This window comes from Crotalus tigris, unplaced genomic scaffold (assembly GCF_016545835.1).
Source record: "Crotalus tigris isolate CLP2741 ecotype Arizona unplaced genomic scaffold, ASM1654583v1 scf7180000017744.3724543626:3957646, whole genome shotgun sequence".
Lineage (NCBI taxonomy): Eukaryota > Metazoa > Chordata > Lepidosauria > Squamata > Viperidae > Crotalus > Crotalus tigris.
In genome coordinates, this window is record NW_024096611.1 from 2,475,989 (window position 1) to 2,489,323 (window position 13,335).

Genomic DNA, 13,335 nt, shown 5'->3' on the forward strand with positions numbered 1-13,335 from the left:
ACATCTTTCTCTCTCCCTCTCCCTCAGTCATTGGTCAACTTAGCAATTGTGTCATTTAATAATCATGTCTCTGGAAACAATTGCAGTCACTAAACAAGAACTACATGTATCTGATTGGAAGGTAACCAGTGAATTCCTTGGATGTAGTCTAGACTCAGAAGTTGAAAAAAAATCGGTTAACTTATTTATTGCTGCCAAGAAAACTGCATGGATGTCTTCATTCTGATCTACATAGTGACCAAAGACCACATTTTATTTGAGGACGTCTTTATTTTTTAATCGAGCTTCCATACTTGATGAATGGAGCAATGGGCATCCATGAAGCTGAGGAGAGTTATACAGATTTCTTCTTTTACCCTTTAAAATAGAGCATCAAAAATTTTGGAAAGTATAAAAGCTGCTTTAGAACTGCTATCGTGTCCCACATTCAAGCACTTTAAGATATAAGATGGTAAAGCTTTATAGATGTAATCCAGAGATAATATATAAACCTAGTTACTAGTACCATAAAAACTATGAAAGTAGCAGTTCTAGTTCAAGTTCAAGTTTTAACTTGTCATCTCTGATCCATAGCATTCCATTCCCATTACAGGCTATTTGAAACATACTGGTAAAGCAGAGTTAGGTAAAAGATTCAGTTATGGAATGAACAGAAAAATATTCTCATTGGCTCCTATCTATTGTAGGGATTTGGATAGGAGGTGAATTTTATCACCAAGCTGAAGGATTTCCTGGCTTATTTTTTTTCTCCAAAGAGTTTTCTTTATTTTTTTCTTTTGGGTATATTATTAAGGAAGCAATATAATATTAAGGTAAGCATTTTAAAAAGTGGCTTAATTAAACAAAGGCAATAATGCCTCAACTAATGTAATGAAGAAAGGAAATCTAAAATGAAGTAGCATCATTGTGTTCATTTGTAAATAACATATTGCAGCCAACTGCTTCTTAATTGCCCAAACAGTTGATAAATAATCCAGTCCTGCTGCTCTCCACAGACAATTTGCTTTGGATCAGACTAGGCAATTCCAATAACACTAATTATAGTGAAACTCTTTTACAGTGAATTTTTTTTTTTTTTTTTGCCAGGAGGGAAGATTGAGAGTACAGGGAACTGCATATCAAGGAGAGGTTTTTTCTCTCTGATTTGTAGTTAAAACACACTCCCAAACCCCCAGAGTCTGCATGGTATGCTAAATAAAGGACGTTCTTCTATCCTGAAAGTACTTATTTTACTTTTTTATGATACTGTTGTGAATTATGTTCATTTTGCATTGGTAATTAGAGGGTGGAACAGATGTGAAAGCTTAGTGTAAAGTGATGTATCCATTAAAATAACCTATCTTGCCAAGTGAGTGTTTGCTGTAACAGGAGATTCTTTCACTAAGAGCAGAATTCATCTTTATTGGAAGGGAACCAGGAAATGTTTTCTATATCAGGGGATTCACTGTAACATGTTATCATTGTATTTATGATTTTATGATGTTAGAGTGAATATTAAATGAAACAAAATTCCCAAGGATTACTCAGGAGGCAACTAAATACATAACGTTTAGTACAGATGGTTGGAAGGCACAATTTTGCTCCATCACTGCATCCATATCCTTGAATGATTTCGACTGAAGACAGCATTTCTTTGAATTTTTCATTAAACCAGGCATCTTGAAATATGAATTCCTTTTATGTTTCTGTGAGTTTTGGTTAAAAGAACCCTGGTGAATAAATCATATAATACTATATGTCACCATCACTTGTGAATATTTCTGCTTTGTTATTCTACTCTCAGTAGAGCACCATTGATTATCAAACTCAGCGGAGAGCATTTTATGATCATATATCTCCATTAGCTGCTGGTTTGACTACCATAGATTTTTCTGGTTAAGCCTGCATTATGTATTAGCAAGCCCATCTCTTCAATTCTAAGTTTGATTTTATTCCATCCAAACCTAAAACTCTTATTATGTATTATGTATAAAAATTCTTACCTTTTCTATGTAAAAATAGAAGCATAGTATTTGTGTAACTGAAATATATGCCATATTTTTCTCTCTACCCCTTGATTCACAGACAGCATATTTTATTATGAAGATGAATTTCTACAATGAAATGGCTGTCAGGGTAAATATTTCTTCACTTGTTAAACAAATGAAAAGTCAATTGTGCTCTGAATTTGCTTTTAATAAAATAAACAACCCAGAATAATATAAACTTGATTGATATACTGATGGTAAAGTGAGGAAATGGTACATAGTTACAAATTTCAAGTTATGCTAAATAAACCCACGTTGCATTTTTGAAAATTTTTGTTACATTTAAAGATACGAAATCATTGTCTTTTCTAAATATTGTGGCATTTTATCTTAGGTGGAAGAAACATTTAACTCTGTATGCATTTGCATTTAAATCCCACACTTCATTTATGATATTCAGGATTTGCTAAATAGATTTTACTGGTCTCATCCAGGCACTGAATAAATATCTGCTTAAGTTTAGAAAGTACATGATGTGACTAAAAAAACCATCTTACATTAATGACCTGAACTTTCTGCCATACTCCACATTTTTCTAACTAGATTAAGAACTACAAATGTTAGTATGTAATTTGGTGTGGTTCTCATTGATGCAAGATGTTCCAATAGACTTGCATAAATAGGTGTAGGCAGAAAAGAAAAACACCTGGCTAATATCATGTGTATCATCACATGTTCTTTAACATTGTACCTTAATTATATTTGACCTACTATTTCAAACTTATATTTGGAGCCATAAAATAATAAAGAAAACAATAATTATAATGCATAGTTTTCTCTGAATCAGATTTACTTTTATAATAGTAGATTGTGATATAGTAGCCTTATTTTCATTTGGAAGATTTAAGAGTTGTTGTGAAGAAAAGTAATCCCCATTTTTTTAAAAAAAATCTGTATGAGCAGATGGCTTCTGATATATCAAGGTTTTGCCATTTGTTTAGCATTTAAAATAAACATTATTTATAAGACCACTTATATTTTGATGTTACTTAATGAGGAATATACATCATTGATTTAACTAGCTTAAGAGGTCATTCAGAACTTGCCCATTAACAAGCTGTAATCTGCTGAGCGTACAATGACTTTGTTTAAAATTATCTGTTTGGTACTGATCAATGACAATAATTGTTTGGTACCATTCACCACAGAAACTTGTTAATTACTTTGAAGGGCATATATTTTGTAAGGGAGGGTAAATATTCACCTTGGAATTATAAGAAATACAAATGGTGTTCTATTTTCTATGAAATGTGGATATTGGTGGGTTAGGTTATTGGGTAAAATCAGAAAAAAATGATTTAATACATGGAGAAAAATTGTACAAGATAGGACTTTTCGGTTTATGTAATATACAAATAATTGCTTGACAGACTGACTGATTGATTTGTGTATTTATTTATGTACCATCAGGATTCCAAAATTCAAAGGCATTAATACCCTTTCTGTCACGCTATTCAAAGTCTAATTCCTTGCATCCATGGAGTATCACAGGGAAAAAAACCATTGCCTGCACACCTCTGATCTTTCTAAATATGGACATATCATGGCATCTGAATTCTTTTCCAAGGCTTTCCTTACTATACTATCAAGTGCTAGTCTGTAGCTTATTTCTTGATTGCTGCTCCTTTACTAATGATAGTTGATCCTAAATAGCAGAAGCTATCCATCACTTTCATTATTAGAGCTTGCAAAACATTTGCATTTTCAAAGAGTAGCATCATCAACATAGCACAGATTGCTGATCTTTCTTTCTCCCGGATTTAAAACCACCCTCTTTTTTTTCCTGTTCAACCTCCCTTATTATATATTCAACATACAGGTTGAATAATCAAGGAGAGAGTATACAGTCTAGTCTCATTTCTTTTGCTGACCTGGAACTAGTGTTTTTCACCATGTCCTGTCTGGACTGTGGCTTCTTGCCCAGTTGTTTTACATGAATACAATAGGATGTTGTGGGATTCCCATTTTCCACATCTTGACATAATATATCTGAAAGCCTTTCTATTGTCAACATAATAACTTCTTTTACTATTCTTTGGCTTCCCCAATTATCCAGCATATATGAGCAATATTGTCTCTTGTTCTTTGTCCTTTTCTAAAATGACTACAACTATCTGGCATTTAACTTTCCATGTTGGATGGTCCAGTATATAAAAGATAAAGGGCATATAGAGGCCTGAATGCATTGAAAAATGAGAGACAGCACTAATATATATACCAACATGCAATGATTAAAATTAGTAAATGTCAGACCTGCCCCAAAATTCCAATTGATTGAAGTGAAAAGAACTTTTACTAAAGATGTTGGTTGCAGGAAGCTGAGGCAGAATCTGAAGTTCCCGCTCACCTATACAAAGAGCCAAATCAAATGTTCCCTATCTCTCTCCCCAGTGTCTGATCCTTTACCACCCAATCCAGGATTGTCATAATGTTGTGAGCAACTCCAGGTTGTTTAGGCTGCTGAAATTTCACACCCAAGGCAAGCGGCCTTGAAAATGCCCAGTTCTGGCCTTCTTCACATGTCAGCTCCCTCTCCCCATTTCCCACCATTAGATACACAGGTGTGGATTGCCCCAGATGCCTCCCCCTCCCTTGCCCTTTGATGGCAGGATGCCAGCAAGGCACCAGGCTCACAATGGAGATCCTGACAGTAAGGGTTACATAAACAGATTCCTCCCCCCCAAACATACATGCTATATAATATCTATGTTTAAGGAGTGAACACTAAACATATTATGGCAACATAATATAAGATTTTACCAAACATTTTAAAAATTCAGTTGAAAATAATATCATTTATCTGTCAGTAATCCTTGACCTACAACAATTCAGCGACCCTTTGAAGTTATGGTAGTGTTGATCAATCCCCAAAATTACAGCTGTTGTAGTCACAGATAGCAATTCTGGCACTTGGCAACCGCCTGCACTTACAACTGCAGGGGCGCTTCAACTTCCCCTCACGCCTATCTTCACCATCTCTGGCCTTTTGGTCCCCTGTACTCCGGAGCCTCTGCAGTCCGAGCTGACTTTTTGTCATCTTCTGCTCTTGCTGCTGACCCTGCATGCCTGCCCTGACCTTTCATAAGGTAGCTACTAGCCACACAAGGCTTTGTTCCCTTGCACTGCAGTTTCCTTTTGGGACCCGAGGAAGATGGTCTCTCACATGATCAGCAAAGTACCAGGATGGGCATGCCTCATCAGCAGTGAGAGCAAGAAGACAGCAAAGGTAAACTGGGATAGCAGAATATACGGTGGCAGAGGTCTCGGGGTACAGAGCTGCACATTGCACTGCTGGGCTGTGGCTTCACACTGTGCTTCCTGGGATGGCTGGGGATTCCTGGGATATCTGCAGCTTTGTACCTTGTTGCTGAGGTGACTGAGACTTTGTACTATGCTGCAGTTCAAGGCTTCTTGCAGTCCTGGAGCTGTGGCAAACCAAAAAACCCCTGAGCTACAGCATAGCAGGTAAACCTGGAGCTGGCAGTTCTGGGGCCACTTGCTTTTCCACAAGAAGGGTGCAGGGTAGCAAAGACAGAAATAGGCAAGTGAGGACAGTGGAAGTGGCAGTGCCTTATCTTACTGATACTCAGGGCTGGGAGGGACCAAGGCCAGAATGGACTTTTTGTATTACTAGTTTCCAGATATTTGCCAATTACAATGGTAAAATGTAGCTATTTGGGAAAGTAGTTTGTCAAACATTTTATTTAAAATTAGAACAATATTCTAGATGAATGACTAGCTCATTTTAAACTAGACCAGAGGTTGAAGAATATCCATGTTTTGCTCATAGCAAATTCTTCTAAGCTTATTGACGCTCCATTTTTCCTTTTTAAAAAGAATGATTTGCTTTTCATAATTATTTTGAAACAAGATGGGAGAAGAGAGAGAAGAGATCCCCTTTTACTGAACTCCTTAAGTAATTTATTTCTTCCAGGCGGCTTCATTGTTTTACGTGGTTTTCTAATTGGTTTTTACCCTTCTGAACTGATTTATGTATTATTTGTCTTGGTATCAATTATATATCGTATATTTTAATTTTTGTACTGATTTTTAACAGTCACTGTGTGTTTTTAATAGAAAAGTAGGATGAACATACCTTAAATTACTAAATTAATATGAAGACATACGAGTGAAAAAATATTTTTATATACCAGCTTAGGTCATTCTTCATTCCCTAGGATAGTTCTGGCAATTTCTTAATTACCCAAGCTCAGTTTTTTATAGCTTTTCTAGTTTAGTGAACAATAAAATTTGGGCAAAGTCAGAAATGTCATTGTTATTCCTAGGAATTTTAATATTTTATTTATTTATTACAGCTTTTGAATATAGAGTTAATTTTATCGGAAGTTCTATAGCACTTAAACAATTTTGGGAGCACTTTATTGAATAGCACAGTTTTTACTGAAGAGGTTTGAAGGAGCAAAGGTACAAGCAGTGTCTTTTAGCTAAGTATCTTGATACGCCTCCACCTTTTGAAAAGCTACTAGCCTGAAGGTGGTAGATAAGTAAGTTTTATATAGTGTAAAGGCAAATCCTGATTCATAACATATTTGATAGGATCTCTTATCAGTTTTTTCATTCTACTAAGGTGGAAATGACATTTTTTTTCTGGGGAAGGACTACAGGAACAGACTTCCACTTCTCACAATCTGTTCAAAATATTCTAATTAGGTTATGATGTTATAAAAAGTGATGGATGTTAAAGCAGATACTTTAATTAGCCTTCCCATTTGTTTGGATGAAAAGTCTTATGATTCTTAACAGGTGGAGTTGAACAAGTGGATTTCAATGTGATATACCAATATTGTTATAATATGATACTTTAAAATATAAAATAATAAATAAGTGAACTGCCCATTTGTTTACTACATGTAATTAGTTATCTTTCTCAACTTTGATTTCACTTATTTAGTGTAATGTTTATGATTTATCTTAACAGTATTATTAACAGCAAGTAGCCAAGTAACTATGTATTTATATCAATATAATAATTTTAGGAAGTTTTGTATCCATATTAATGAACAGGCAAATATGTATGCATGCTAGTGTTGAAGCAGTTGTGTTCCTTGCAGAATAAAACAAATATTTCTTATAATGGTTGGCAGTTATCTCTCTATTGCAAAGAAACCAACTCTCAATGAAGCAAATATATGTACTCTTTTTTCCCTAGATTCAAAAAAGATGGCGAGGCTATTACGTCCGAAAATATATCCATAATTATTATGCGCTAAAGAAGTACTTGGAAATTGTTGCATTGAATAATGAGATGGTCAGGTAAAAATGAAAGTACTGAATAGTAAAATAGATATTTTTAAATGGTAATTTTAAAAAAGGTTTAAATAATTCATAGTGCTAATTAGGCTATTCATCATAGAAAGAATTGCCTTCTTTATCCCAGTACGAAAACTGGTCTGTTTTATCTTCAACCTAAGTGTGTGTTTTCAAATTATTATTTCATTTATACCACTATGCAGGTAAGTATGATACAATTGAACCTATCTGAATTGGAGCAAAACTGAAATGCATTAACGAGAGAATTTCTCTCCATAGAAAGTTTCGTGGAACTCCTGAGCAGGTGAATCTGCAGAATAATGAAGTACTGTTAAAAGTTTGCTATTTTAACCTATTTGTGAGGTTACACAATTCTGAGCAAAGGATAAGGCAAGTACCATAAGGTTATGGTAATTCTGTGCTGCATCAGTACTATCTTACAGTAGATAGAGCTGCCAGGTTTAAACAAGGAATACATATTGTCATCTGCTCTACTGAGAAAACTTGCCTTGAGTGGGCCAGCCCAAGATTAGTCTAATCCCTATTCCTCCAAGGTATTTAGCTATTGATTTAAAATCAATTTTTCAAATTCCATCCCTTTTATTTCTTAGGCTTTATTTTGCTTTTTAGGCTATGGGACTAAATCCTAAGATAGCATCTGTATCTTTATTTATCACTAGGTGTTTTTTTTTTTTTCTTATTCTGATGTTAAAATAATGGGGGAAGCCTTATTTGGCAGATATTTTTTTCTTTTAAGCAACTCTGGGAGACAACTTACATTTAATTTAACCTTCTAGAAGTAGTTTTTGTTCAGATGAAATATTATGCTTTGTTGCAACATTTTGTATTGTAGTGATAATAACATTTTGCCTGGTTTAACATTCACTATTAATACAAATAATAAACATGTAATTAGAAACTTAATGACATTTGGAAACATATAATTGATGATATATGTTATGTTATAATCGTGAGATCAGAAAGCTAGATGTCTGGAAAGACCATTTTGTCGTTATATTTATGTAACACACATATATAGTAGAATAATATTTTCATAGGGATACTGTGCCTCTCACAAAGATAAATTGGTTTGATTAATTTAAAGGCTGAGTATGCATTTGCTAGAGGTGTACACTTGTAACCTATCGCTTCATATGCAAAAACTGCCCCAGGTTATGAATGAGAAAATGATTTCATGAAATTAAAAACTAGTCTCATAGATAGAGATAGGTAGCATTCAGAAAATATTATGACACTCATAAAAAGATTTTTTTTCAGTACACTTAGATTTCCTTTTACTTTTCAGATACACGGTGGCTTTAACTATTGTTTAATGTTTTGCTGGATTAAAGGTATGCAATCAACTGAAAAAAATATTAATTCATTAGAATCTGTTAGCCACTAGCTTTTTGCTATGACTTGTGGCATTAAGCTTCATTCGAAACAGGGTTACGCTGAAGACCATTGGATCAGGCTAGAAATTGTATTGGTCTCATAACATCACTGTAGGAGTATTCAGAATTTGCAGAGAAAAAGTAAATGGAGGAGGTGCTTGTGCTTTTCTCACTTGTCAACTTTTCCCTTAAAATCCTTTCCAAGCTGTTCAAACTGCTTGAGCTGTAGAATTCACACAGTTGTAAGAAGAATAACTGGGGGAGTATATTTATAAGAGAAAATCACTGGACAGTACCAGCAACGTATGGTCCCTCCCATGAAATGTTTCCGTGGTAGGTAGAGTTTTAGTTTTATTAGCATTAGCATTGATGTGTGGGTTTTTATAAATAATTTTATTAAAATTACAATTGGAAAAGTAAAAACTAATATGAACTGCAAAAAAATATAAAAATGAAAAGTGCAGAAAAAAATGAGAAAGTAAGTAAAAAGGAAAATAAAACAAAGAATAAAGTAACTTCTCCCTTTATCACAAGTAAATATTTATTAAATTAACATCATCTCTTAAGATAGAACAAATGCAGTATTTGCCCACCATCCATATATGAAATTAGATATTCTTAAAATTAATTTCAGCATCAGCTGCTAAAAATATTTTGTTCCTTTTTGTATTAGTGTGTCTAATCTGAGTGTTGTTCTTCCTTAAGTAATCTTTCATTTCCTTGGTTTCTACCTCTGACAACATTCAAACACTTCTTATCCTGTTATTTTTCCAGCAAACCCAAAAACTCAGAGTTTTCCACGGGAAGGTTTATGATATTTAATTACAAATTCTCATTTCAAAACCATCTGGACCCCTAGTCCATTTTTAACAGTCACTTTGAATCCCTTTTCACTGTTTATTAAAAAAAATAGTATTTTTCAAAATTTTAAAGTAATGTGTTAAACTTTCTCAAATTTAAAGGAAACTTGCCCATTGAATACAATAAAAAACTTGCCATTCCAAAGTTTCTTAATACTAAAAAATAATTCCAAAATTGGAAGAGATAAGATTTGATCAAGCGTTTGAGTCATTAAAAAAAAAAGCTGGTTTACCCCTATGAGTAGCTAAGATGGTATTCTTGATCCCAGCTACTCAGCTCAGAAGCCAACTGCAAAAACTTTCTCCCTGCAATCTACTCATAAGCAGACATAGAGAGTAAACAAGTTATCTCACATTCTCTCCTTCCAGAGAGATGTTGCTGGCCCAGTTTCTGCATCCAGCCATCCTGGATTCTGTAGACACCATCCTGTTCAAAAAGGGATGTCTAGCTCACTATGAATCCTCACTGGAAGCCCCACATTATTATTATTATTATTATTATTATTAGTAGTAGTAGTAGTAGTAGTAGTAGTAGTAGTAGTGGTAGTAATAGTAAAGTTGGAAGGGACCTTAGAGGTCATCTAGTCCAAGCCCCTGCTCAGGCAGGAAACCCTATACCATTTCGGACAAATGGCTGTCCAGTCTCTTCTTAAAACTTCCAGTGTTGGAGCATTCATTGCTTCTGGAGGCAGGTTGTTCCACTGGTTAATTGTTCTAACTGTCAAGAAGTTTCTCCTTAGTTCTAGGTTGCTTCTCTCTTTGATTAGTTTCCATTCATTGCTTCTTGTCCTGCCTTCAGGTGCTTTAGAAAATAGCTTGACTCCCTCTTCTTTGTGGCAGCCCCTGAGATATTAGCATTGACTTATTATTGATCTGTTCAATAAGTGAGCATCTTTGGATGGTTTAGAATGTGATTTGGAACAATAAAAAGAACAAAAAATAAAAATAGTCAATAAATAACACAGTAATATAAAAACTCATAACATACAGAGTCCTAATAGAATACAGGACAAAAAAAAATCAGAACTAACCCTAACCCTAGCAAAAGATAAACTGTTTCTAATGAATTGTTGGTAACGTTATTGCTATTTTCAAGTATAAATAGTCCTCAACTTACTATCACAACTGAGCCCAAAATTTCTGTTGCTGAGCAAGACAGTTAAGTGAATTTTGGCTCATCTTACAACCTTTCTTGCTATAGTTGTTAAGTGAATCACTGCAGTTGTTAAGTTAGCAACACAGTTGTTGTGAATCTGGCTTCCCCATTGACTTTGCTTGTCAGAAGATGATCACATGAGCCCAGGACACTTAAATTGTCATAAATACGAATCAGTTGCCAGGCATCCTAATTTTGATCATGACCACGACAATGCTGCAATTATCATAAGTGTGAAAAACCATCATAAATTACTTTGTTCAATGTAAGTTTGAGTGGTCACTAAACAAACTGTTTCAAGTCAAGGACTACCTGTAATATGCAGGACCTTCCCACTGAGAATTATTAGGAGCTTGTAGTCTGGACAGTAGCTGTATGTTGTGGTGGCCCAGCAATATTAAATGTTGACAATTTAGAAACAGCTTGTTATGTACTCGATTTGATTATGAGGAAATATTTTGACAGGGCTTGGATAACTACTATGGGCATTTTGTATCAAGTATAGAATTTGCAGTCAGGAGCAGAGATTAAATACAGTAGTCCTTGCTAAATGACCATTTGTTTAGTGACCATTTGAAATTACAGTGGCTGAATGAAGATAACTCACAACCTATGCCCAAAGTTACAGCTGTTGCAGTGCACCTGCAATCATGTGATTGTGATTTGAGTGCTTGGCAACCTGTTTGCACTTACACTGGGTTGCCAAGCACCCTGCTGTCATTTGAATACCATTTACAATCTTCACTCCTGGTTTTTCCAGAAAGTCAACAGCCAAAAGCTGCCTGGCAGATTGATTCAACCCCGCTTGTGACTGAGTCCCTCTGCCAAGCAGTTCTTCTGCCTTCAAAGAGGCTGACTGAAAATGTATTTCAATGCATGGAGTCTGGGGGAATTCCTGAATGAAACATGGATTCCAAAGGCCAAGCCCCAGTCAGCCCACCCAGGGAAGGAGTTTTCTTCTGCGTTTGGAGAAAAAGAGCTGCCTGCTCTCCTTCAGCTGCTCTTTTGCTCCATTCAGTTAACAACCACAACTGGGAGAGCTGGGATTGTGATCACTGAGTGAAGTGGCTATGTGGGTGTATTACTTAATGACCACAACAAACTTTCAACTGAAATTCTAGGCTCAGTTGTGGTTGTTATGAGAGGACTACTGGTAGAGACTGAATCTAGTCAGATGATTAGTAACTATTCTCTTTTGACCAGACACAATATTAAAATATAACCCAGTCCAGGCACTTGCTAGGAGTCAACATTGACTCGAAGGCAAAAGAAAAGAAAAGAAAGAAGAAAGGAAGGAAGGAGAAGGAAAGAAAAAGGAAGGAAGGAAGGAAGGAAGAAAGGAAAGAAAAGAAAGAAAGAAAGAAAGAAAGAAAGAAAGAAAGAAAGAAAGAAAGAAAGAAAGAAAGAAAGAAAGAAAGAAAGAAAGGTTGATACTACCTTACTCATCAAGGCCAGTTGCTGTAAAGAACGAACACATACCGATTGGGCTCAGGCATTCTGTTAAGCCATGGATTATTTTAATTAGTTTTTGTTGAATGCAGCATATCCTTGGGTTCATAGAACATGCTAAGCTCAAACTAAACCAAACATATGATAGCTTGGCAAAATCTTTGAACTTAGTTAAAATATTGGAAAAATTAATAAATAAGCTCAAAATGTCATTTCTTTAGGATGTTTTTTAGTTATAAACAATGTGGAGAAAAAATTAGCATTGAAAAGCATTTTACTGAAAGCATCTTTCAGTAAAAATAATGTTCAATTCTTATGCACTGATTAATTTGGAAAAGTAAAGAAGCAATTCTGATGTGTAATGCTGTAGGAAACAAATTTTTAAATAGGACATTTGTTTTGCTTTGAAAGTTTTCTAGTCAAAGGTCTTTACTAGGAATAGACTTTTTTGTGCAGTGTTTTTCACCAATTTCATTTTATCAAGATCTAACAGTGATATATTTCCTGAATATGAAAAATAAAATAAAATAAAAATAAAAATAGAAGGTCTTATCTGGGGCAAAAAAAGGCATTTGGTCTTAAGGAATGACAAATAAAAACACAATTAAACTATTTTCCAGCTTTAATGTTTGTTATGCATATCTTTTAAGGACAATTTCAGGTTTTGTCAAAATTCAAAACTATTTCCTCAAGATTGAGCAACATTGCCATTAATGAACCAGTTCTAGAGAATAGTAGAGATATAATTTAGAGGCTAATGTTTTTGCATTGGTTTGGAGTTCTAATGCTAAAATTTCAATGATTGTTTACATTGTCTGATTGCAATAGTTTTTATACTCTCCTCTATCTAAAGTGGAATCAACTGTACAGTAAGGAGAAAAGAAGGAAAAGGTGCATTTTTATTAAGCTCTAACATATCATTGGCTGTCAGGCTAGCCTTGTTATGCTGTCCATCCTCATTTAACTATCCCACAAGATCTCTTAATGAAGTTAAGCCCCAAGTTCACTCCAATAATTCTGTGGCAAGAGTTTGTGCAATGTAACAATTCATCACTTGTCAGGAAAGCACTTTTAGTTTATACATTTAATAAGGGCATCCTCTAGCTTGGTTAATTAGAAGTGAACAGTTTGCATATTTACTAAATGTGGAGTGTCATTGCCACCACGGCCTATTGCCT

The 13,335-nt window shown here is 34.7% G+C and overlaps 1 protein-coding gene across 2 annotated transcripts in view; it reads left to right on the forward strand.

The window, feature by feature from the left end:
- Positions 1-13,335, forward strand: part of SPATA17 (spermatogenesis associated 17) — a 91,446-nt gene that overhangs the window by 11,248 nt on the left and 66,863 nt on the right. For both annotated transcript variants that reach the window (XM_039340390.1, XM_039340391.1), the window contains exons 4-5: positions 2,065-2,115; positions 7,198-7,301. In XM_039340390.1, the coding sequence (XP_039196324.1) occupies positions 2,065-2,115; positions 7,198-7,301 (155 nt within the window). The remainder of the gene's footprint in view (positions 1-2,064; positions 2,116-7,197; positions 7,302-13,335) is intronic.